The sequence below is a fragment of the Mustela putorius genome, unplaced genomic scaffold (assembly GCF_011764305.1).
Source record: "Mustela putorius furo isolate JIRA1106 unplaced genomic scaffold, ASM1176430v1.1 tig00003853_pilon_pilon_pilon, whole genome shotgun sequence".
NCBI classification, from domain to species: domain Eukaryota; kingdom Metazoa; phylum Chordata; class Mammalia; order Carnivora; family Mustelidae; genus Mustela; species Mustela putorius.
The window spans coordinates 87,352,642-87,379,598 of NW_025422005.1; the positions used below are offsets into that span (position 1 = coordinate 87,352,642).

The 26,957-nt window shown below is 35.1% G+C and overlaps 1 protein-coding gene across 8 annotated transcripts in view; it reads right to left on the bottom strand.

Moving 5' to 3' along the window:
- COL11A1 (collagen type XI alpha 1 chain) overlaps window positions 1-26,957 on the bottom strand; it is a 208,736-nt gene that overhangs the window by 64,618 nt on the left and 117,161 nt on the right. For all 8 annotated transcript variants that reach the window (XM_004775160.3, XM_004775159.3, XM_004775161.3 and 5 more), the window contains 10 exons: window positions 23,284-23,337; window positions 23,107-23,151; window positions 22,904-22,957; window positions 22,722-22,766; window positions 18,578-18,631; window positions 12,265-12,318; window positions 7,823-7,876; window positions 4,604-4,711; window positions 4,119-4,208; window positions 3,813-3,866 (listed from right to left, as the gene is read on the bottom strand). In XM_004775160.3, coding sequence (XP_004775217.1) covers window positions 3,813-3,866; window positions 4,119-4,208; window positions 4,604-4,711; window positions 7,823-7,876; window positions 12,265-12,318; window positions 18,578-18,631; window positions 22,722-22,766; window positions 22,904-22,957; window positions 23,107-23,151; window positions 23,284-23,337 — 612 coding nt within the window. The remainder of the gene's footprint in view (window positions 1-3,812; window positions 3,867-4,118; window positions 4,209-4,603; window positions 4,712-7,822; window positions 7,877-12,264; window positions 12,319-18,577; window positions 18,632-22,721; window positions 22,767-22,903; window positions 22,958-23,106; window positions 23,152-23,283; window positions 23,338-26,957) is intronic.

Genomic DNA, 26,957 nt, shown 5'->3' on the forward strand with positions numbered 1-26,957 from the left:
AAAACTTGTTACCAGGGGTGCCTGGGTGGCTCAGTCAGTTAAGCATCTGACTCTTTATTTTAGCTCAGGTCATGATCTCAGGATGGTGAGATCCAGCCCCATGTGGGACTCCACACTGGATGTGGAACCTGCTTAAGATTCTTTCTCTCTCCCTCTTTCTCCCTCACCCTCTGCCCCCCCCACACACAAAAAGATAAAAACCTTGATATACACTGTAAGACATCACCATATACTTCTTTACTATAATTTATAGCAATAAAGGAACCCATACATATGAATGATGTCTTTAGTTGTTTCTTTTGCATCAGCTTTAAGGAGAATTTCAATTAGTTGATGCATACAGAACTGGATATGTGAATTTATTATAACAAGGGTACTAACTCAAAATAAATGAACTCACAGTGAGCCTCTGTGGAGCATTTCTATTAGCAAAGCAGAAAAGCCTGTTAAAATCTCTTGTGACGGCTGAGAGCTTTTGGGTTTCCATGTGGGGAGTGTTTTGTTTTTGTTGTCCCTGCTCCTGACCAGGTAAAATTGCTCCAGGCATGGAAGGCATCAGTAAACTGTCACTCTCACAAGGACACAAGCTTGAGGTCATCAGTCAGCTTTCATCTTTCCTCACTGCCCACATCTGATCTTAGTAATAAATCCTCCTATCCTGCCTTCCTCATGTTTGTTACATCCACACCACACCGTCCTTCGACTTCCCATGGGCCTCATCGCTGGCTCACTCCCATCAAGACAGTGAGCACTGAGCTTTTATGCTCATCGAGTCTCTCATTTCCATTATATGTTACATCATAATAATGATATTTTCCCTAAAGTTAAGTTTTACTCCAAAAGACTGCATTTCATTTTTTTCTCCACTTGCTTCAAAAACTTCAAATCTTCAAATGACTTCAACTTACCATTTTAGAACTTCAATAATCATATGCCATATTATAGATCTGCTTTAGCTTTAAATTACGTAAATACAGAGAGGAGTGCCTGGATCCTAGCAAGAATTCATCCAATTTTAGTCCTTCTCCCAATGTACTCCGCTTTGGTATGATCAGATACTCCCTAATACCTTTGTTTTTTTTTCTTGCTCTTAAATGACCTTGCAATCTTCTGCCCTCTGTGAAGCCACCTCCTGCAAGACATTTTCTGCTGCTTTCTCTTCTTTTTCTCCCTCCCTTGCAGAATTGATATTTATTGTGTGTATGTCATGAGGGATTTAATCATCAATGGTCTCTATAGTGTCGTTTAAGTTCTAGTGTTTTTCTTTCGAAATGGTTTATCTTAAAGCCACTTAAAGGGATATATTCCATGGAACTTAATTGCATATAGGGAGGTAATTGGCAACTGCCAAATAAGTGGTGTTGAAGCCAACTAAATAAACACTAGATTTTCATAACATATTTAACATGTCATTTTCATGCGTCAGATAATTGCTGATTACCATTCTGTTGAGTGTATCGCTTATATATACTGTGCACCTTACAAAAATACAGATATGAACTGTTGCAAACACCTGGAATAGCATTATTTGATTGGACCCTAAAAGATAAGTTTAAACAGTATAATCCTTGCCGTCATGATTCAGTTTTCACAGATACAATAACCTGATCTTAAAGTATATATACAAATTCCTAAAATGAACGCACTTTAGATCCTGAAGTTCTGATTAAATGGATTGGATTGTGCTGAACAGTTTGAAAAGTCTATGCTCAAATGAAAACTTCTGTCATATTCAGCTGTTGTTTCTGCTAGTGCTACCAGCACTAATTTATGAGGATATTTTTAAACATTCTACAAAATTTTATGCATATAGAAGGTCAAATATAGCTGCTGAACTGCTTATTTTTCCTTCTAAAAAATGTCTACTGTATGTCCATACCTACCTTAATCATTGTAACATGACAATTACGTGATTTGCAGATTAAATATGTTATTCAATCTGCCAAAGTTTATCATGCCATGTTCTCAGTATTCGTTATGCTATATACACTTAACTCCAATATCAGGCTTTCATATAATTCAAATAGATAGATGTGGAAGGATTCCTATGTGTCGGGCACTATGTCTTGAGGTACTAAAATAACATAGAAGCTCACATTCTACTGAGAGAGACAACGGTTATATTCCAATGTAATTTCTAAAATACAAACCACAACAAAAATCACTAAAGGTGAAGAAATTTCACCCATAAATGAAATGGAGGCAAACTGTCCAGAGATGACTTTACAAAGATTTAACATTTCAGCCTTATCTTTTTGGGGTGAGTAGAATTTTGGTGAAGTAGAGAAAGGGAAAATTGAAGAAAGGGAAAAGTAAGTAGTATACTCTCTGCAAAATATAAAAGATTGTGGTAGTTTGAGAAGGATGAAGTTCAACGCATTAAACTGGGTAGAATTAGAAGGAGTCAACAAGGCAAGTAAAACAGACTATGGTGAATGGGACCAAGCCGTGAAGACGACTCAATAATCATTATAAGGAGTGAATTTCTGAAGGCAATGTGGGATCATGAGCTGCCGAAAAGCAGAAGGAGGGCATAGTTAAGGATGTGTGCCTGTATTCTCAAATCAGTGGGCAAAACTGGAGAAGCTAAGGAAACGGAATCAGGAGCATGAGGTAAGACACTACTGAGCAAGGAGAGAGTCTGAACAAATGTGGCAGCAGTGGCAATCAAGAAAGCGGGACACAGGGGCACGTGGGTGGCTCAGTGGGTTAAAGCCTCTGCCTTCGGCTCAGGTCATGATTCCAGGACCCTGGGATCAAGCCCTACATTGGGCTCTCTGCTCAGCAGGGAGCCTGCTTCCTCCTCTCTCTCTCTCTGTGCCTGCCTCTCTGTCTACTTGTGATCTCTGTCAGTCAAATAAATAAAATCTTCAAAAAAAAAAAAAAAGAAAGAAAAAAGAAAGTGGGACACATTAAAAAAATACTTTGGAGGGTGGGGAATATGACGTCAACATTTCGTATAAGGATTTAAAGCCACTTTCAGCTTTTCAGCTTGATGAAATATGAATGAGAAGAGAATGAGAGGAGGCCACTAAACCTGGAAGTTTGGCTGTTATTGGTAACGTTTCCAAGTACAGGTAAGAACAAAGGTGAACTCATGGGCAAAAATGAAGGCTGTGTTCAACTGCTTTCAGAGGGATTGATCTATATCTCTAAAAGGAAAAGGTGGGGCGCCTGGGTGGCTCAGTGGGTTCAGCCGCTGCCTTCGGCTCAGGTCATGATCTCAGGGTCCTGGGATCGAGTCCCGCATCGGGCTCTCTGCTCAGCAGGGAGCCTGCTTCCCCTCTCTCTCTCTGCCTGCCTCTCTACTTGTGATCTCTCTCTGTCAAATAAATAAATAAAATATTTAAAAATAAATAAATAAAAAATAAAAGGAAAAGGTGAAGTAAAAATCTGGTATTTGCTCATTTGCTAATTACTTTGTAAGGTTACATTAACTAAATAAAGCAATCCGGATAACAGAGAAATGAATATATACCTTTCCCGCTTAGGAGACTTTTTTTAAAAGCAGTGACAGAATTCAAGTCTCATCCAGTACTTACAATAAGACAAATCATGATTTATTTCCTTGGGTATTTAAGAAGCAAGCTAGCTCCTTTTACCTTCTGACAGCAATGGTGGAGTAAATATTTCCAATCTGTTTCTGCACTCATTAGTGCATGCAATTAGTAGAAGCCAGGCATTGACTGATTTGATTGACGTGTGTTTATTTTCTCTCCTACACACCTTAGGATCACAGCACGAGAGTGATGAAAGAAGAGCTATAATCTGCAACCCAGGGTAGCACGGCTATTTGTTATAATCATACTTACAACTGGACCCGGTGGGCCCTGGGGACCTTCCCCTCCTTTCAGCCCAGGTGCACCCTGGGAAATGAGAATAAAAACAAAGAAAATGAATCCATGTGACTTGAATATAAATAGGAGGTGTATGATGGATAAAATGGAGATGGTAAGAAGTGTTTTAGGCACAAATATACATTGTCATATATATTACGATAATCAATGCTTATGCTGAGGCATCTCCCCTTAATGACTTATGCATATTTAGTTAAGTCTGAGAAACATGCTTCTGAAAAGTAATCTCATTGACATGCTTTATCTGTATGCTGCGTATACCTGAGCTCCCGGAAGACCTCTTTCACCTGGGAAACCACGCAGTCCCGCTGGTCCGTCCTTCCCTGAGACACCTTGAGGACCTGGGTCACCCTAAGGAATATAATACACATCAGTCATAGAGGGTAATTTCTACATGTTTCTATACGCAAAGCTGTGACTGCCTCTAACCTGTGAGGGAAACCTAAATGTCATTCAATAATGAGGATATTGTGTGGAATGCCGTAGACATTAAAATGAACTGGCCACTACCTATGTTTAAGACTGTGTATAAATGCACGGCTTCATGGCCAATGGACCTAAGGGGTCTTATGCTCTTGTTCAGTCACACCTTAAAGTACAATAAGCTGGATATTTTACTGATATATTTTTCTGATCTATTTAAATACTATGCTAATATGTAGAGACCCTATGGACAAGTGATGAGAAGCCAGAGTGAAAAATAAATGGATGTTTTCAGCCAAGAAGTTTCCTTGAGTGTGTCATACCTTTGCACCTTCTTTTCCTGCAGCACCGGGAAGACCTTGCTCACCAGGGGGCCCCGGAGGGCCAGGATGTCCTCGTTCACCTATTGGACCAGTCTCACCAGTTGGTCCCTAAATTGGATTAGCGAAATCTCATTAGATTGCTCTTTTACTTTTGATAAGGATAACACAAATCCCAAAGAAATAGTGCTCCTTTTCACAGAAGGTAATCATTTTCACTTATTTCCATGCTGTCCTACAAAACAGAAAAGCACCATATCTGGGAGGAGTCTGAAAAGAAATAAGTGTCATCCTTCCTTAGGACCTGATTTACGTAGGTAAATTCACAAAGCTATTTTCTTTGTTCCATACCAGGAGTGTTTCAGACCGAGGCCAAAGTATTGTTTAAAACTCTGGTTTTGGGGTGCCTGGGTGGCTCAGTGGGTTAAAGCCTCTGTCTTCAGCTCAGGTCATGATCCCAGAGTCCTGGGATGGAGACTTGTGTCTGGCTCTTTGCTCAGCAGGGAGCCTGCTTCCCCCTCTCTCTCTGCCTGCCTCTCCTCCTACCTGTGATCTCTCTAACTCTTTGTGTCAAATAAATAAATAAATAAAATTAAGAAAAAAAAAAAAAAAACCCTGTGGTTTTAACTAGTTTCATCCCATTCCCTCTTTTTATATAATTAGTTGAATGAGTTTAGGATTAAAAGAGGCATCAGTACCACATCGGTAGCTACTCAATGAATCACTGCTTGATAATAAGCCTCGGTCCCCTGGAACCCAAACAGCCAAAGCAGTTCTCCTTGGAATTTCCATGACTGGAGATCTCTCTACGGTTAATCTATATTCATTTGACAAAGTCTAGGGAATGTAGCAGGGAGATCCTGCAGGCCTCGAGTTTGGGCTGGCAGCTCCTCCCGGCCAAAGGCTGTAACAAACAGCCCGCTCCCTTAAATTGCTACAAATGCCAAAGTGAAAAATGTCAGGTCATTTATGTGTCCCCTGAGTGGTGCTGTTCTGTGGTGCTAAAGTTTAATGAGCTTTCAAGTGTAAATAGAGAATGGTGACCAGTTGCTCTGTATTTCCACTTAGAATAAAGCAAAATGAAGGATTTAAGTTAAAGACATATAAAGGGAAAGTTTCCAGATGCTAAAGCTGTTAAATAGTGGAATGTATTGCTGAAGGTGTTTATGCATTATCATTCCCTGTTATTTCTCTAAAAATGCAACAGATTCTTAGCCTCTAGTATAGGATAAAGAATGCATCTGCCTTATATTTGAGTGTAAATTTCTAGATTTAAATTCTTTTAATTGTATGTTGCTGAAAGTCCCCAGTTTATCATTAATGTACAAACATACACTCCACAGAGGAATATTTCTTGAATATCTGATCACTGGAATTTCAATAGCAAGCAATATAAAATTGATCCAAATTTAATGGCTATCGCCATTGAGACAAAAATGAGCAGTGATTCATATGACTATAAAAAAACAGAATAAATATGAAATATCACAATCAATATTGTTCCTGTTAAATCACTTCTTTTTCTTAACCTAAAAATTAGGTTACTGAAATCAGGAATTGGATTTTCTCTCTTAAAAGAACCAATAAAGAAAACTAACCCAATGGAAATGCATCCCCAGTAAAACACCTGATATTTTAACAACAACAACAAAGATCTCAGAAGCCAGGTGTCTACATTAGGCAGAGATGAATTTTCAAAAGGGGTAAGGTCCTGAAATAATCAGTTAAGCCCCTTGATGTTTACATGAGAGTTGGACTTTGATTTCATTTCTATTCACAGATATTGAATGTAATAGGAATCATTCTTTAAGTTATATCTTTTCACAGAAAACTGCCACAAAGTTGCTTATAATGAAAAAAAATAATAAGAGTAGCTAATTATTGAGGGAGTATTTTTTTTTTAATTAGAACTGATAAGCAGTTAAGGATTTTTCAGTACAGAGGTAAGTGGGGGGCTCAGTAGGTTCAACAACCAACTCTAGACTTTGGCTCAGGTCCTAATCTCAAGGTTGTGAGATGTCGCCCCACATGGGGCTCCATGCTCAGTGCAGTCGGCTTGAGATTCTCTTCCTATATCCCTTCCCCCACTCGCATGCATGCTGTCTTTCTAAACAAATACATAACATCTTTAAAAAAAAAAAGAGTTCTTCAGCACATACATAGAAAAGTAGGCAAAAAAAAAAAAATCATGCAAGTATGCATTTTTCTTTTCTAAAAGAATAAACAGCATTTCCCTTGCTTCAGGATTCATCTCTGGAATTAAATGATTAATCATTCCAAGAATTCTTCATTTTTGCTTCTGTTACACATATTCCTAGAAAGAAGATGCGGTTTTTTGTTTCTCTGCTTATCGTTTGTGTGTTTGTGTGTGTGAGTATGTGTGTGGGTGTATTTGAGTTACAAAGTCTTAAGAACTAATTATAGGCTGAGAAAAAAACTATTTAAAGCAATTAAATAATTAAAACACTTATTCAACTGCTCTTGCTCTTTTGCTATTATTTGTTATTAGCAGGGGTAAAATTCCGCTGAGTAAACTAAATGTGTCCTTTCCATTCAATGACACTTTGCCAGAATAAATATTTCCTATCTCACAAATTATTCTATAATTCAACATATTGCATCAATTTTTGAGACTCTTCCTGCCACTTATGTTGAACAAACTGTCTTTGTCATTATTTAGGCATATTCAAAGGTTGCAACTATTTTATCATTGATGGAAATCATTGTTATAAAGACAAAAATCTCAAGAAACATGCAATATACGACAAATATTATAATTTAAGGGAAAAATCTGTGTTCAAAGCTTTTATTATATTTCTAATGTATTATACATCTAAATCTAATTTCTACTCAGAAATCTAAGTCATTTTGTAATTTGAAACACGGGGAAAACATGATGGTCAACCTTTCCAATAAACCATTTTGGTGGTTTTAGCAGATTGGTACTGTGTTCGGGGTTTCATGTTAACTTCTTTGTGAATTTTCTGACTTAATCTTCATTATTTGTTTTATTCTCTTTTATTTTTGCAGCCAACTGAAAAAAAAAAATCTCTTCAGCTAAGATTGCAACTATTTTAAGGTCAGTTGCATTTATTTAAATGTGATGTAAAATCTCAAATACACCATTTTGGATCATAATAAAATGGGCAGATTTGAATAGAAAAGATGAAAATGTAAACAGGAAAATAAATCTTATTAGAAAAATAAAGTAAAGGGACATACCTGTGGTCCAACGACACCCCCTGGCCCAGGGGGGCCAGTCTTGCCTTGAAATCCCTAAGGAAAGAAAACATAATCCGTTAAAACATGAAAAAGCATAAATTAAAATTTGGCTAAGATAACTCGCATTAAAACAAAGTCACTTTTTGGCTAAAAATACTTATTTTAAAATTTATTTTATTTTATTACTTTTCTTTCTTTCTTTCTTTCTTTTGGGGGGGGATGAGCAGAGGAAGAGGGAGAGAGAGAGAGAGAATCCCAAGCATGAACTGAGCATGCAGCTGGACACGGGGCTCAAACTCACAACCTTCAGATCAGGCTTTGAGCCAAAATCAAGCCAGATGTTTAACTGACTGAGCCACCCAGGTGCCCCTAAAAATACTTATTATTAAATGCTTAAATATCAGTTATTATATTCCAGTTTTCTTTAAAATTCTAAATTTACTACCCTCATTATTTCACATTACAGTCCAAGGATTACTTTCAATAAACTTAAAAAAGAAAAGAAGACCATTGGATGAAGATGGAGGGAGAATGTATTCTGAGCCCTATTCTACCTGGTCAAACAATAGTGAGAATTTTAACATAGCAATGTTGTGGATAAAATAAATGATGATTTAGACATTCTTGAAACAGTCCACTGGTTCTATATACAGACATAAATCTATGGTTTGTGATACTAATGCATTTTCCTTTCCTGCATTCCAACATAAAGCAAAGTAAGAACAGAATCAAAACAAAACAAAAACAAAAACAAAAAAACAGGATGTCGAGTACATTTATAAAAAGAACACTGCATGATTGGTAATCATGTCAGCATTTTATCAGTATTCTTTCTTCAAGTTCCCCCAAATACAGTTACGAATGTACCTTGTAAATAATGCAGCCATTAAGATAAAATCTGGGAGATGTAAGCAGTGGGTAGTCACTAAACAAAGCCTTTGAGCATATCTTTCGGTGTCTTTATTTCTCTAGACTCCTGGATTAGTCATTCTGTATGACTGTTCTATGACTGGCAAATTTCCTTCTCATGTAAGTTAATTTACATTTAACAGGTGGACAAGTAGCTTCAAAATATGGGGAGAAAAACCTTCAGAACTGAATTAAAGCAAATGGCCTTTGCCGAAGTATTGACAGCAACATGAGACTGGAAATAATAAGACTGAAAAGCACAGAGCAGAAACTGTAGTCCTGTGTTTATACAGCAACCTCCCAGATAACGGACTGAATTATTAATAGTAACAGAATTTTTATAGTAGGGAAAAGGAAAATAACCTATATTTTTAATTACTTGAATTGACATTTCAGGGTAAGAAAACAGATTTCTTTTACTTTTTAAAATCCATTAATTCTTATGATCAACAGGGTTTCTCTTGAGATCCCACTTTCAATAGCAAAACAGGGGCGTCGGAGAAGCTCAATCAGTTAAGTGCCTGCTTTCAGCTCAGGTCATGATCCGGGGTTCTGGGATCGAGTCCCACATCGGGATCCCTGCTCAATGAGGAGCCTGTTCTCCCTCTCTCTCTGCCTGACACTTCCCCGGCTTGTACTCTCTGTCAAATAAATGAGTAAAGTCTTTTTAAAAAAATCTTTTAAAAATAGCAAAACAAACTAATACAAGGGTCTATATCATAGAATATGTTTTACATTCTTAGCCATGCTGATTTTCTAACACTTCTCTGAAGATAGCCATACACCACGTACTTGCATAGCCTGTTCCTTCTGTCTGGATTACCCTCCTCCGAATTTCTGATGGCTAAGTTTGACATGAAGATATAAATGCAATACTGAATGTGAAAAAAAAAAATTAAAGTCTTAATTTTTTTTCCTTAGTAACTGTAAGAGCAAGAACAGCACACAAAAAAATGCTTATAATAATAATTAATGAAAATCAACTGATTAAAAATCAATGCTTAATTGAGGAAATTCTGTGAAAAATGTGGAAAGAGAAAACCTTGGGTGCTAGCACATCTGACCAGGTGACTGATTCGGGAGAAACTGGAGGACAGCTTGTTTATGTTTGCTCTTCTAATACATTCAGAGTATTTGCAAATATCCAATAAATGTAACAAAGACCTTGAACAAGAAAATTACATAGTTCACAATGGAGTATGCTTGTTAAATACTGTCATGTAATAAGACTACACTTGCCATTTAATTTTAGAATAATAAGTTAAATTATGTTTTTCAAAGTCCCTGAAAATGGAGATAGCTTTGCTATGTTGGGTCTGCTGCAAGACCCAGTAAAAATGTTAACTTCTATTCTGATAATCTGTAGGAGACTAAGTTAATTTTAGGATGACTGTAGGATTTGGTCAGTGTGTTCCTGAGACAAATTTGGGTTGTTTCAGTATAACAGAAATTATTTTGAATTATTGCCAGTGGCTTAAAAAGCTTTGAATTGTAAAACAGGAGAATGACACTTCAAGGAATTCTCACTGGGGATGAATCTCAAATATAACAAAAGAATTTTCTCCTTGAAAATAAGGTGACACATATATAGCAGCATATGGCTGCTCTAGATTCTGGTTCTTTCTGTACAAGGCAATCCTTTGAATCCCAGTCAGCACAGAACAAAGCGGTAAAGAAAAGTTCCTGACTGCAGGATGATGCACTCTTGCTCTTCAAAGTGGATTTGAGGGGCGCCTGGGTAGCTCATTCAGTTAAACGGCTGCCTTCGGCTCAGGTCATGATCCCAGGGTCCTGGGATCGAGCCCCACAACAAGCTCCCTGCTCAGGCAGGAGCCTGTTTCTCCCTCTCCCTCTGCCTGCCGCTCTGCCTACTGTGCTATCACTCTGTCAAATAAATAAATGAAATCTTTAAGAAAAAAAAAAGTAGATTTGAATCAGAAATACAATTTTCCATTTTTCTATGAGAAACTACTGAAGGAGAATATCTATCTTAGAATCACTAGTTAATATGCTATTTTAATATGCTTTGTTTAAATTTAAATGTTATATATAATATAGTTCCTCTGGGTAGAAGCAGAAGGTCTTGATTAAATTGAAGACAAAAGGGATTTTATAATGCCTATTCTCTAGGTACCCCCTTTTCAAAAGACAGTTTGAAAATATTCTAGAGTTATACCCACAAAACTACACAATGACTTAGTTAAAAATGATTGACTGCAAGATTTGAATGAGAGTACATTTGCAAATCGGAGTATGGATTCTCCACTAAAGAGTTTATTTTATGCTCCTCATGCAGATGTAATTCCCGGGAGGAAACCCAAACAATTTTACTCTTTGGTCTCACTAAATCATATTTGATTCTGCTTTTGAAATCCAAGACTTTGAAGTTTACAATCTGACTAAAACGAAGAAGCTGTTACACTAAGCATCATCACATGGTGAGCAAAACAGGAATTGAGTTGTTGCTGATAGACTGTTTATCCTACGCAAAAAGATCATCCTGTTTTCAGATTTGTTGCTGTGTGTGCACTACAGTGCAACTCCAAATGTGTCTTCATGCTGGCTGCGTGCCCTAAAATGCCTTCGAAACACATCGTCAAAGCTAGTCTGTGTTGTGATTTCCTTAGGAAATCTGGATAAAATTAATCAATGGTGAGATCCAAGAATTGAGTCCAAGGAAATGTGCTAAGCTATGGTAACTTCTGATGAAACTAACATCCCCCTGGAAAAGCCAGACACATGGTTTGGTAACACTGGCAGAATAAATAAACAAACCCACTGGGATTTTTAAACCATACTTAAAGGGCCAGTTTCCCCCTTGCCCAAATCACTGTTATTCACAGAAAATAGGTCATGATCTCAGGGCTCTGGGATCGAGCCCCGCATCGGGCTTTCTGCTTGGCAGGGACCCTGCTTCCCTGCTCTCTCTGCCTGCCTCTCTATTAATAATCTCTGTCTGTAAAGTAAACAAATAAAATCTTTAAAATAAAATTCAGTTACATTTTTCATTTACATTTTCTCACTTGAGGTGAGAGGATGCATTCAACACAGTTACAGATTGATGTTGATGATGTTCCAACACCAGGAAATATTTCATCCTTTTGTTCTGGATAGAAGAATGTATTAAATGCACAGCCTAGTGTACATGTTTCCTTTAGAGAGTAGACGTGTGATAGGGTTGGACAGAATATATCTTTAAATAAATACTTCTTTGAAAAGGTCAAGGTTGACAACCTTGGAGAGGTGTCCAAAAGATAATGGGCTCTTCTCTGTCAGCTCAAGCCTCAAGTGCTGTTCTTGGCAGTCAAGACAGTAAAATCAAACCCCATATCCTCAAGTATATTCATTTGTGGTGGGATACAAATTTAGGTCAATTTATGTATTTTATATATACATTTTTTTAAATAAAAGTTTCAATGAGATTAATTTCTCCATTATCCAAAACCTAATAATCCTCATAATAAAGTAGCTTTTTGTGAAATGATGAGGTACTAGAGATGAAAAATTTCAGGCAAAAGGGTGGGGTCACTTACAGTCTCTCCACGTTGTCCAGGGTGTCCTGGCAGGCCATCCTTCCCAGGTGGTCCCTGAAATCACAAATATTAAATACCACAGGTCATAAATATTCCTTGAAATTGTTTATACTTTAAACGTTATCTGTTGGACAATTCTCTCATCATATTTTCATTAAGTATCATATTTTGATGTTCTGTTGATTTTATATACAATAGTGGTATGTGTCTATATCTCTTTAGGATAATTCTATCTGTAACTGTGACCAAGAGAAAATTGTTATTACTCCCTTATGAACATTTTACATTTATAAATGATTTCACTAACGTCTATCTTAAAAAAAACACATTCATACAGATCTGTGTTTTTAATTTTACAAAAAGGTTTAGTTCTTCGGTAATTGACAAAGGAGTGTTTTTCCCCTCTTTTTTGGTGATCTGTTCCTAACTCAATTTCCTGTGCATCAAGATCTGGATAGCAGAAAGATGGTGTCCTCTAGTGGTGGTCTGAGCTTCTAACTGATAAGAATGAAAAGAAATACAAACCTAGAAACAAGGGCAATTTGTCTTTCAATTGCTTCAAATAAAGGGAAAAAGGTCAGGTCTATGTTCAATTTTAGAAGTTGTCAGGGCCAAATTTTTTCAGCTGGTTTTCTTAACTATCCTCTTGGACACATAATGTTTGTTAAGCCCTGGACAGCCGCTCTACTATGTACCGCTTTCTCTAAAGGATGCTGTCTGTGTCATGACTGAAGAAATAAATGAAGCAATTAACTGAGTACTTAAAGTAAACAACTCTGTGTGGTTCCTGTGTTTTAGATACTTAGTAGAACTATAGATTGCTTCTTTAGTCTGCACTATGGATTAGTCATCCTGCTCAGAAACCATTAAGTATTGGGGTCAGATTTCAAAACAGGTTTAATAGGTAGACGCAGAAATATTATTACCCTCCAGATAAACGAAGAGAAATGATCATTTTAGTAATATTTTTAACCATAACAGATACACATCTCACACCCTGTTAATCATTTAAATCTACTTATTTTAAAAATACATTATTTACAAAAATCTATTTTCAAATATCAATTATTACTATACTAAGTTAGAAAATGAGGCTTTCTTTCAAAAGAAGATTATTTTCACTGACAGCTTTGTTTCACTGGAGTAAGGCTTTTTGACTTTGACTTCAAAAGCTCAGGAGAAAGGCCTGACTCCGGTCCCAGCTCTGTTCCCTGATCTCATCTCATCCCGGGCTGCCATGTGAACTAACAGCTCTGAATTAATGACTGTTCTTAGGACACTTCACAAGATTATCGCTCACTCAGTGATCTGCTCATGGGTCCCATGATCACCTCAGTGAGTCTAGTGTCAGCCTCTGAAAAGATCAACACTGGAGTGTTTTTAATCAAGGCCCCAAAACATTTCTTCTTTCTTAAGCACCTATTACATATTTTTATGTATTAGGCACTAGATATGCAGCCATGTAAGTGTTAGCTCTGCCCTCAGTTTAAAGATGAAGCACAGAAATAAGTAGTTAATTGATAGCAGACTTCATGTAAGTTCAGTAATTCAAAACAGTAAACAAAAAGTCTATAGTGTATTATTATTTTGATACATATAGGAATAAATGTACTGTCAATCGGGGGCAGGAGTTTTAACTAAAAACACAGAGTGGCAGCTAAAGGATAGTATACAGAAATGGGGCATTCCCCCCACCCACAGTACTAAAAGGCCTCTCAAATGATGTGTTTTGCCATCGGCATAAACCATTTATACATTTTCTAACAATCTGTAAATATATATTTCAATATCTCATTACATTTGCTGATTTGAGAAGCACAGGTTACACTTTTATTGCAAAATATCATAATCCTTTAAAATGGTGATCTTTGGGGCGCCGGGGTGGCTCAGTGGGTTAAGCCACTGCCTTCGGCTCAGGTCATGATCCCAGGGTCCTGGGATCGAGCCCTGCATCAGGCTCTCTGCTCAGCAGGGAGCCTGCTTCCTCCTCTCTCTCTCTGCCTGCCTCTCTGCCTACTTGTGATCTCTCTCTCTGTCAAATAAATAAATTAGTTAATTTTAAAAAAAAAACTTATAAAAAAAATTTATTTATTTGACAGAGATCACAAGTAGGCAGAGAGGCAGGCATAGAGAGAGTGAGGAGAAGCAGGCTCCCCGCTGAGCAGAGAGCCTGATGCGGGGCTCGATCCCAGGACCCTGGGATCATGACCTGAGCCGAAGGCAGAGGCTTTAACCCACTGAGCCACCCAGGCGCCCCAAGTAAATAAATTTTTTAAAAAATCTTAAAAAAAATGGTGGTCTTAAATCAAAACAATGTCACCTTGGTATAAATACAACGTGATTTTTAATGACTTTCCCACATATCGTGAGGGAACAGTGTTAATAGACTACATAAAGAATTCATATCATTATCATTTAAGTATATATTTCAAATATTAAGTGATTAATTCTAAATAATTATAATGCTCCCACACTACTATCCAATAAAATAAAGCAGAATGATTACCAAATAATTTCACAGCATTAATTTTAAAATAATTTTATTGGTCAAAATAGAATGCACCTTTGATGTTGTTGAAGGGTAGTGGCAACAAATTTACCAAAATGAGAGTGTACAAGGCAATCTGTGAAAAGACACTTATAAATAAGTATTAAGGATATTTTTTTCACTTTCCACTAGAACTGAATTTTGATTTTTCCTCTTCTATAAATAGAATGTATCTCATAATAGTTGTGTTATAAATCTCAATCATCTTGAGTTAAAATTCTTCTTCATGGGGTAACTATATCCTGACACTGGCATGAGATTAACAGACTCTAAACATGAACATTCCAAGCACTCGATACATAATCCATTTGTGTATATGTATATGTGTGAATTTATATATAAAAACATACACACACGCGTGCACACACACATACATTTTCTGATTACAAGGAAGATGAGTCGATTTATTTGTAGGAAAAGGAGTTTGGCTCTCTCCCTCCACCGGAATTGCTTTTTTCCATATGAAAGAGATGAAGGCATTTCTGTCCTAAATGTTATAAAACTGCATACCAGAGAAATAATACGTACTTTTAGTTCATACTCTGATGTTTCATTTGTCACAGAAACAGAGTACTAAAATCATTTTGTTTAGCAGTGAAAGCAATGTTCCCTAACAGTGTCCTGCCTCTCCAACTAGTCTGCTTGCTTCTCAAATGTAGGCACTTATTGTGCTTCTAATACTTCTTAGAGACAAAAATGCATGCATGATTAATGGCTCAAAACTTGTTGAAAGATACGAGAGAATGGACTGAAAAAGTCTGAGGAAAAATGGGTCAAACTGTTTTCCTTGACAATAAAATTACTTTACATGAAGGAAACAATTCTTAGCAATATGTACAATATGTACAAATATAAATGATATGATAATGTGGTACTTATATATATCACTGGATTTTATGTTCCTAAACAATGATCTATGCACACAGCTTCAAAATACTTATGAAAAATGTCTTATGGGGGCGCCTGGGTGGCTCAGTGACTTAAGCCTCTGCCTTCAGCTCAGGTCATAATCTCAGGCTCCTGGGATCGAGCCCCACATTGAGCTCTCTGCTCAGCAGGGAGCCTGCTTCCCCCTTGCTCTCTGCCTACTTGTGATCTCTCTCTCTCTCTGTTAAATAAATAAAATCTTTTTTTAAAAAATGTCTTGTGAATACATTTTTGGAACTGTGTTTTTACTTCACTACATGTGTAACTTTGCGTGACTATATTACATTTTGAAGGGAACTGAGATGGTGGGTAAACAACACTAAATGCAGGTAGTAATACTGTAATCAGTAATACTGATACTATCCTATATTTAATACTAACTTTTTGCATTAAGCCTTTTAAAATACTATAATATAGATAACAATTCTTTTTCTATATGTTTGCAGTAATAAAGCAAAATATTGTTGAAAATAATATTTTAAACACAGTGTCTAAAAATTGTTGCCAGGGTGCCTGAGTGGCTCAGTGGGTTAAAGCCTCTGCCTTCGGCTCAGGTCATGATTTCAGGGTCCTGGGATCAAGCCCCACATCGGGCTCTCTGTTCAGCAGAGAGCCTGCTTCCTCCTCTCTCTCTGCCTGCCTCTCTGACTACTTGTGATGTTTGTCTGTCAAATAAATAAATAAAATATTTTTAAAAATAAATAAATAAAATAAAAATTGTTGCCAAAAGTAAGAGATGGTGTCAACATTTAATATTTACTATAAGTCAGTATTTCATGATAAATAATTCATATTTTGAAGATGTGAGCTAAAGTCACATTTGAAAGTTATCAGTAAAATTGAGAATTATTCAATTCAATAAAAAATTGGATGCCCATATTCATTTAGTTATAAATTATTTTCAACATATTTAAAAGTATAATGTAATCAGATGTAATATTTATTTAAAATTTTAACATCCTAGTTCAGAACTTTCTGAATTGTTTCTTTATGTGAGATTGTTCAGGGCTATATTTGGTTAACTATAATTATTTGAAAATAGAGAACTGGGATATACAATTTTTGAAATACTGGCATATATAAAAAGTCCCATATAACCTCCTCATACAAGGTGAATGTTGTGGTTTTGTCAAAAAGATTCAGTTCAAAATCAATTTAGAATATTCAGTTGAAAAATGTATATCAATGAGCCCCCAAAAAGAAAATATCCAGACTGTGAATAAAACTACTAGTAATGATTTAGTTATCTGTATTATTGCAGTGAAAAAACATTTGGTTCTCAAATTATTGACTGAAAATTTTAACTATACTTAGCTTCCTGCTGAGTTGATCATAGCCAAACTACGTTCATTTTATTTTTGGTCAAAATGTTTTTTATCTTTGTTACTTAAAGTATGGCCCATGGAGCAGTAGCACTGACATCACCTGGACCACTGTCAGTAAGGTAAGGACTCAAGACTCACCCCAGACCTATTAAATCCAATCTACATTTTTAACAAGGTACCCACACAATTTGTATGCACATTAAAGTTTGCATAGCATTATCTGGTGTAGACCGGAAGAGTGGCTCACAAATTTTAGCGTGCATCAGAACTATCTGGAGAATTTACTAAACACATGGGCCGCTCTCTTGGAGTTCTGACTAGCTGAGCAAGGTAGCATATCTAAGAAATCTCCAGTGGTACTACGATGCTCTGACCCAAAGAACACACTTTGAGAACAACTTCCTTAGACACATGGGTGTTACGGCCTGAAACTGTGTTGAAATGCATGTTGAAATCCTAAGCTATACGCTGAAATTCATATATTGAAATCCTAACCTCAGAGGCGATGTTATTAGTCCCTTGGGCCTTCGGGAGGTGCTTACCTCACGAAGATGAGAACTTCAGGAATGAAATCAGGGACAAGAAAGCGGCCCGGGGGAGCTCCCTAACCCCTTCTGCCACGTGAAAGAGGGCCCTCACCTGACCACACTGGTATGCTGATCTAGGACCTCCAGCCTCCAGAACTGTGAGAAATACATTCCTGTTGCTTATAAGCTAGCTGGTCTCTGTGTGTGTTTTTTTGTGTGGTTGGTTTTGGCAGTTTTTTTTGTTATTAGAGCCAGAATGGACCAAAAGGGGTAAGTTGATTCTAGTTCTCATAAATAAACTGAATAGACTGCTAAGAAAAGAAGCAGAAAACAACTGAGCGTTGAGCATGTCCTATGTTTCCATGAATATTTAAGTATGAGAATAAAGGATTTCAGTTAACTTTGTGAAGCTCTTTGAATATCTCAGCAAATTATATAAAAAGGGGGTATAAATCAAGAAGGTTAGCATTACATTGTTTAAAAGAATGCATTATGGAGACAAAAATAATAAATACAAATAAACAAATTATAATGAGATGTAAGTAATGTCAGAATGCTAGAGAATATTTAGGAAGTGACATTTTGACAAATACATTGGGTGATGGAAGACAAAAGAGAAATACTGATAAAATAAATATTTAACAATCAATATTTAACAATTTTAAAGCCATCAATAATATTCATTGCAGGAGAGGAGTATTGGAGAGAATAACACCCATGCATGTTTTTTCCATCTTTCATATACTTTTAAAGGATATTTACTAAGATATTTTTGTATTACATCAGAAGCACTCAATAAACTAAAACTGAATAAGTTAAACAAATTGAAAAATGTACATTCTTTGACATTATGAATTGCAATTTTGTTTTTATTAGAATTTTCATCAAAATTTGTATCTAACAATTATTTAAAATAAAACCATCACTCTCAAAAATTTGGAAACACTGTCCAATGGAGAAAGATAAAGAAAACCTATGGCACTTACAGGAGGGCCTTTTGGTCCAGGGAATCCAACTGGACCCTGAGGTCCTTGAGGGCCCTGAAAAGAAAAAGCAGTAAAGAAATTTAGGAATATGCATTGAAAGATACATCTTTATACTTTACTGTTTATTTCTACAGGTGACCCAAAACATAACATATAGCTTCTTCACCGTAATGACAGAACTGAGGCAATGCAACAGGCTAATCTATGCTAATCTAAAAGCTAAGTGCATGATTTTTCACATTATTCAGTATGTAAAAGCACACACATCAATGGTCTTAAATCAAGAAAACTGGAAACATTTATATTTATATTTACATTTATTTTATATTTAAAATTCATATTAAAAGTGAACTGAGGGGCACCTGGGTGGCTCAGTGGGTTAAGCCGCTGCCTTCAGCTCAGGTCATGAGTTCAGGGTCCTGGGATTGAGCCCTGCATTGGGCTCTGCTCAGTGGTGAGCCTGCTTCCCCCTCTCTCCCTGCCTGCCTCTCTGCCTACTTGTGACCTCTCTCTCTGTGTCAAATAAATAAATAAATAAACTTTAAAAAACTTTAAAAGAACATAGATGTATCAAGAAGTTCCATAGATGCTGGACTTTTTCCCCCAATTTTATTTTATTTCTTTTCAGTGTTCCAAAATTCATTATTTATGCACTACACCCAGTGTTCCATGAAATACATGCCCTCCATAATACCCACCACCAGACTCACCCAACTCCCCATCCCCTTCCCCTCCAAAACCCTCAGTTTATTTCTCAGAGTCCACAGTATCTCATGGTTTGCTGGGCTTTTAACATTGGTTGGAAACATCCCCAAACAGAGAGTATTTCGATTTCATAGCCCTCCCCCAAAAAGTTATTTTTAAAATTGACTCTATAAATGTTCTGACTATAGTCAAACAAAACTAAAAGAAAGAAGCAAGTGGCTAATTCAGAAAGACCTTTAATTCATTTCTATATTTAAAATTTATTTTCTGAAAATGTCAATATCTTATTTTACTCACATATAAACTTCTTAGTAGACAAGATAAAAACATATTGTATCATCATTCCCATTAACATTCAATCCAAATATACATTTATAATATTGTTCTTAACTTGATGTTTAATTAACTATATTATTCAACACTCATATTTACACATCTTCAAAATGCAAAAAGTAAACTTTACTAAAGAGACAGCAAAATAATTGCTAAAATAATCCTTTCTGTTCCCAGAACATAATAATTATATTCCTAAAATAAATATATATAAAATGGAAGAAAATATAAATAAGATTTAATTAACTCAACTAGAATAGGATTTATTTATATTTAAATAAAAAATAAAGTTCAATAAAATTAGTGTTTAATAGAATTTATTATTTTCAATTTATCAGTTTAGTTTTTCCAAGGGAAATATTACCATTTTTAAGCCAACACTAGTTCAGAAATCATCACAAATTATTGTTATTATTAGCATCTCATCTTAAAATCAAAAAGAAACCTCAAATTTAGACATGTCATTAAATAAATAGTGTTTACTCAAAATGCTGGGCAACTTTTGGGACTCACAGATTTTGGTATTCTTATTAAAGTACAAAACCATAATTCTTCAGTATCTATCATAATAACTTAAGAATATTATAAACACAATTTTATTTTAAATACAAAATTTTTAAAGTATTATTTTTTTACGTCATGTAGCAAGCTCAATTTTTCTAATTTCTTAAAATGTCATTTCTTTGCTTTCTATATTTTGGTTTCTTTTCAAATAAAATTTGATTTTGAATTTAAATTTTTTTAATGAAAAAGCTTTCAAAAATCACTTCTCTAGAGAATATAAAGAGAAAGTGGGTCTTTATAAAATTCCACAAAAACTATTTATATGTTCTGTCTGTATTAATCAAAACAGTTTCCAGTTGAAGTGGAAAATACATATTCAGTATAAAGATACTTTTGGAATTCAATCAGGGTTGCCAAATAAAATACCTAGTGTCAGTGAAATTTGAATTTTAGATAAGTCTATGGCCATACCACCCTGAACGTGCCCAATCTCATCTGAAGGAATAATTTTAATATGTCCTAAATATTGCAAGGGACATGCTTAAACCCAAACTATTCTGTTATTCATGTAAAAACTGAGTTTCTTAGTTCTTTTCGTTGTTTTTGTTTTGCTTTTGCTTAATTTGGTGATCTAGACCCAAATAAAAGCTATGAGCTAAATCTTTAATAATAGACATCCATGATCTGCAAATCATGAGTATGAGGAATTATATTAAAATGCAGAGTATCCTAATAAGTGTGTGTGTGTGTGTGTATTCCTATATATATAAAATATCCTAAGCCATGTATATAATATGTACATATAATACTATGTATATTTATAAACAAATATATTATTAAAGAAGTTATGGGCAAAAATAGGTATTTCCATTTCTAGTCTAATTTCGAGGTACTACAAAACTCTCTCTCTAAACTTCCCAAGTCATATATTTTGATGATGTTATTTCTATCATTTATCAACTATGCCTAAGACATAACTAGTTTATGACATGTAAAATCCTTTGCAGAAAATTAGGATATATTAGGGATAAAATGTTTCATCAACTACACAGAACACAGGAAATATGTTCTGTATATTTAAAATGTATGAATGCTATCAAAAATGGTTACCAGCTTAAATTTTTTTTATACTAACCTTTACTTTCATCCTCAAAATACACCTTTCTTATTCTCAAAGTATTTTTACAATTACAAATAATCATGCTGTTGAGTGGTGCCTGGGTGGCTCAGTATTTAAGCATCTGCCTTCGGTTCAGGTCATGATCCCAGGGTCCTGGAATCGAACCCCATGTCAGGATCTCTGCTCAGCAGGGAGTCTGCTTCTCCCTCTCCCACTCCCGCTGCTTGTTTTCCCTCTCTCTCTGTCTCTATTTCTATCAAATATATTAATTAATTTTTAAAAAATCAGGCTGTTGGGCCACAGTGTTTTGTTACAAAATTGTAAATACATATGATTGCTCATGATATTTTGGAATGCATAAGCAAGATATGAGCATAAAAATTTGCTATAATTTATGAAATAATTCTATTCCATTTAATGATTTAACCATTTTAACTAAACTTTATCTTCTTATTAAGATGACTTTGGCCATAAAATTTTTCAAATGTATATATTATTTATGAACTCAAAACATACAGAACTGATTCAATTTGGGAGTAGTTTATCAACAGTGAGAAACATTTAGTAGAAGTTTAATTAAATTAAATATGAACTAAAGCCTTGAAACAACCATAATTAAATGTTTATTCTTGTGTCTTACCTACTGACACTTCTATTACAAATAGAAACTTTGTACCCCGCAAAATTACTTATTCTCAGTTTTCTTTGTATAAATATCACAAGATGTTTCTGTTTTTCTTTTTGTGAAACACCTATTACCAATTTCAAACAATAATATACAAAAATATATCACTATGACTGTATAATCCCAAACATTGCGATAGAATATAAATAAGTGAATCTAATTTCTTTAAAAGTGACACAGAATTAATATTTAAAATTATTTAAAGAAGATAGCTTTCAAAATCTCTGGCTACAAAAATGCTGTATTTTGCCAAAAGAAAACAAATAAAGGGCATGCTTCCTCATGTATATTTAGCTTTATTTTATATCAATTGAAAATCAATTTACTAAATAGTTTTTCTATTTACTGGAATAGATGTTTTATCTTGATTTGAATGTGTATCGATTGTGACTTAATGGCTACTGGGAGCTTGCATTTTACCAGCACAATGCCGCTTCCAGAGCTACGGACAAAATGAATATCAATAAGGAAAGCAAGGGGAGTGAAGGAGAAGGTGCAGGTGTTATACAGATATCTTAAAAAAAAAAAGAATTGTTTTGGCTTGAGTTTAAAAGTGACATCATAGGGCAATTATGCACAATATTACTCTCATTTCGATAACAAAATTAGTAGTACCTAATGGATTCTGTTTTTCTTAAAAAGAAGTCAATGAAAAATAGAGGAATTTTTAAACTCTGACTAGATTTTGCAAATCACTGTGCCCATCCATTTGCAGTCACGAGTACCTTTTCCCAGAAATGTAAACACTTGCAAACTATTAATATTAATTTTATATTATGTTACTGTGTCATACTTACTCTTTCACCAGGAGGGCCTGGAGGGCCATCACCGCCTGAAGTGCCCTAGCAACAACAACAACACCAAAAAAAAAAAGAAAGAAAGAAAAGAAAAGAAAAATCAGTTTTGATTACTTCTCCTAGCTTTTGTCCTCTGGAAGAGGACGGAGAACAAACCCGAATGGAAGGAGTACTCAGAATACCTTTGGGCCAGGTTTCCCAGTGGGACCTCTCGCGCCTCTGGAACCTCGAGGACCCTGCATGGGAGAGCAAAAGATGAAAACTGATCTGGTGCCAAGTACATCCAAAAGCAGAGGACCAGTGTGTATTTTTGAAAACAATTATCTTGGAAAATTAAATCCAGACCGAAAAATGAAAAGCATGATTTTAAAATCAAGGCACCCACCGTTGGACCACGCTGACCCCGAGGGCCTGGTTTGCCAGCGACACCCTGCCAAAGACAATTTAAACAGTTTCAGTATGTAGCAAATCACAGTCCACTGTGAGTCAAGTGCCGAGTGATAGGTACTCATGCGAGAACATTAAATTCCACAGTTTAAGGGAATATGCTTATATATCATACCCGTGCACCTTTCTCTCCATTGGCACCTGGAAACCCAGGAAATCCAGTGGAACCCTACAAGAATAAAAGCAAGAAACAATGAGCATGGTAACTAACATTTTTAGCCATAGGCTGCAAACCTCTTGGAACACACTGAGTCTCACAAGCTGGTAATATTTAAATCAGACACAGAATTTTAAGATACTATACAACTTCTATGAATCTATTTGAAAATGAACTTACAGTGACATCTGAGATCCTAGAAGTATTGAAAGCATGAATTGATAAAAAAAAATTTCAGTTTTTAACTTTAAAATAATTATTCAGATATCATTTCTCATATTAGAAAATAGCAATTAAAGGACATTTTAGATAGAATAATTTTGACTTACAATTCTATATCATGAGTATGAATAATTAGATGTTAAAATAGGATTTTTATAAAAGTTTTCCTGAATTAACATTATTGTATTTGCATACTTATCACTTTTTAGTTTATTTATTTTTTTTTCCTTATTTTTATGATTTTATTTGTTTATTTTTAATACCTTTAGAACTAAATAAAATCATAAAGACTAACAATCTTCTTCCACCTTTTCCGTTTGATGTTTGACTGTGGTTAGATCTAGCTGAGAGTCTAAGTCAGGAAGCCTTAGCATTAAAATCCTGTTTTTGGAATTCCAAAGACATCACTTCAAGACTTATGTTTATCATGCATTCACCTATGTAAGCTGGGTATATTACTTATCCTCTTTGAGCATAGTATTTTATCATGCAAAATAAGGGCACTTACCCACAAATTATAGGCACTTTGAATTTGTGGGAGGTTGGGATAAAGGAAGGCAAGGTATAAAAATGATAATAGTAGATAACAATAAATACTGGTTATTTAGAGATGTAATAAGCACAGTAAAGGCATCATGTCATTTCATCCACAAACAGCCACATTTTACAGATGGATTGTAATTCTCCCATTTCACCTAGTGCCTATGTCCAGATTTTAATCTGTTTTCAGAGATTCCTTTGAACATGACTGTGAATGATTTGCCCCATCACTGAATCATGAAATAGAACAGATTAAGGGTCAGATCCTTTCTCCTCAACTTGCTAACTATGAGACTCTGGAAAGGGTGAGAGGGCTTCCAAATACTCACTTTTCCTGCTCAGACCACTACACAAATTAAATGCAATAACCTGTAAAGTATCAAGCAAAGAGTAGTAGACACTTCCCCACATGTTAAGGGAGATGTAACAAAGCCTTTTTTGACTTGAATCCATTCCCTGCATTTTTATCCTTCCATTCATTTGGATTGAATTACACCTAAAATAATATTTCTCCAAGAGACATGTGGCCACTCCATAACAGAATAATCCAGAGTGATTCCATACTATCAGGATCTATCTCTCTGGCAGTAGGATCCAGAAACCTGCATTTTAAACCGTTTTTCAAGGTGATATATACAACAGATACCAATTGTATTTCCTCCTCAAGTCAGGAAAATCGTATGTGAAGGCTTATGGGAGCTGATGATCAAAACAATAACCCCTGGTAGTCACTGCTAACGTTCTTCTTATGACCCATTTCCCAATATATTCTAATTCATGTCTATAGAGATTACTATGTGATTTACCTGAGGACAATTGTTAGGACATGTAATGCTCATATAATGGGGAAATAATGTCTGCAAATTACATTTTTTAAAGGGCTTTCAAAGCCATTGCTCTTTCTCTACAGAGAATCAGAAAGTTAGATCTGGTAGAGCATTACTGTGTGACTACTCTAAGAACCTGACAAATGACTATAATCCAACATGGAAGTAATCTATTCTATCAGATTTTATTTGAGAACAAATACTCATTTCTGTCTTGAGTAGAATAGATAACTAATCATATTTATAGAGACTCAAAACAAATTGCTCTATGCATCAATTTTATTTTTTTTTAAAGATTTTATTTATTTATTTGACAGACAGAGATCACAAGTAGGCAGAGAAGCAGGCAGAGAGAGAGGAGGAAGTAGGCTCCCTGCTGAGCAGAGAGCCCAATGCGGGGCTCGATCCCAGGACCCTGGGATCATGACCTGAGCGGAAAGTAGAGGCTTTAACGCACTGAGCCACTCAAGTGCCCCCATCAATTTTATTTTTAATAAATTTATTTTCTTACATAGTTTCTGCTCTAAGCAACTTATAGGAAAAGAATAAAAATGCCCAAACCACCAACTAAACAGTTTATAATATATGGGCATATTCTTCCTCTTTTCTCACATAAGGGGTTACCACCAAAATATACAATTTCCATGAAAAGGCATTATAATGCTTTTAAAAGGAAAGAACAAACACAAACAAATGCCCAAAAGTCAAAGGTTAATGATGAAATTGGCCCACCAACTGTGAAACTTTCAAAATTATTTAAATGCTGTATTAAATATAAAGAATCCTAAAAATAAATAAAATAAAATAAAATCCTAAAATAAATAGTTAAACTAGATTTTACTTTTTGAAGTAACTGTCATTTTATAGTACTTACAGAGGTGCAACTCTCAAGTACCCATTGTGATTTATATTGTTAGAAAGTTATCAAATACGTTATATTGTCTAATTATAGCCCTTAAATCTCCTAAAAGAGATTAGCAGCCAAATTTCACTTTTAGTACAATACAGATTTAAATCTATTCAAAATTCATTAGTTTCCACATAGGAAAAAAATGTAAAGCTATCTTTGATCTTTGATGACCCCATTATTTTTTGTTTTGGGACCAAGAAACATAAATCATTTTTGGTCATAAGAAAGTTGTTATAGCGAAAAGTAATATTAAAAAAATAAAAACCAAAGTTTCAGACATTTTGGCTAAAGAGTAAAGAAAAACGTTTGAAGGAAGAAGGATTTCTCTCCAATTATTCTGTTGCATTTTGTTAATAAAAATAACTCAAAGAATATTGAACAAAGTATTGTCTTAGGAAAAAAAAAACAGAAGAAAATAAGAATGTCAAATAAAGGAATATTGTGTTCATTCAAGTAATATGACGGTTTTCTGTTTTTAAATCAAAACTCCACAACTGCAGTTCAACGTGGTAATTAGATCAAGAACTCTTCAAGCAATCTATGGATAGGTTAAGGTTGTGGATTTTGCAGGGAATGTCTTTTTTTACAGAATACTTTTGAAAATGCTTGACATTTGAGAGGAAAGAAACTAGGAAACAGAGCAGTTTATTAGAGACAATATTTAAAAGGTAAAACTTACTAATCAATGTTCTAAATGTAGTTAGAAACCTTTAAATGATGCTCCTGTTATTCTTAAATCACAAATGAATTGACTCTCATTTTAGAAGAGCTCAAATATATGTTTACTTCTTACTCTACAAGGAAATGCATATTTTCTAGAAACCCAATGGAAAAATTATAAAACAAAGCCACACACAGCAAGCCTAATATATTGTCATCACATGACAACGAACAAACACAAATATTATGCAGTTCACATTTGTCAAGAGGAAAGACATTCTGGTTTCCCAATGATTATCTGTGAAACTTATTAATAAATATGTTTGGGGATTATTATATAAATAGGATTTATCCTCATGTACTATACCTGTCAAGCATAAATGGGTCAAACAGAGGAAAAGGAAATAGAGAGATAGAAAGATAGAAATAGATAGATGATAGATAGGTAGATAATTGCATGGGCATATATCCAT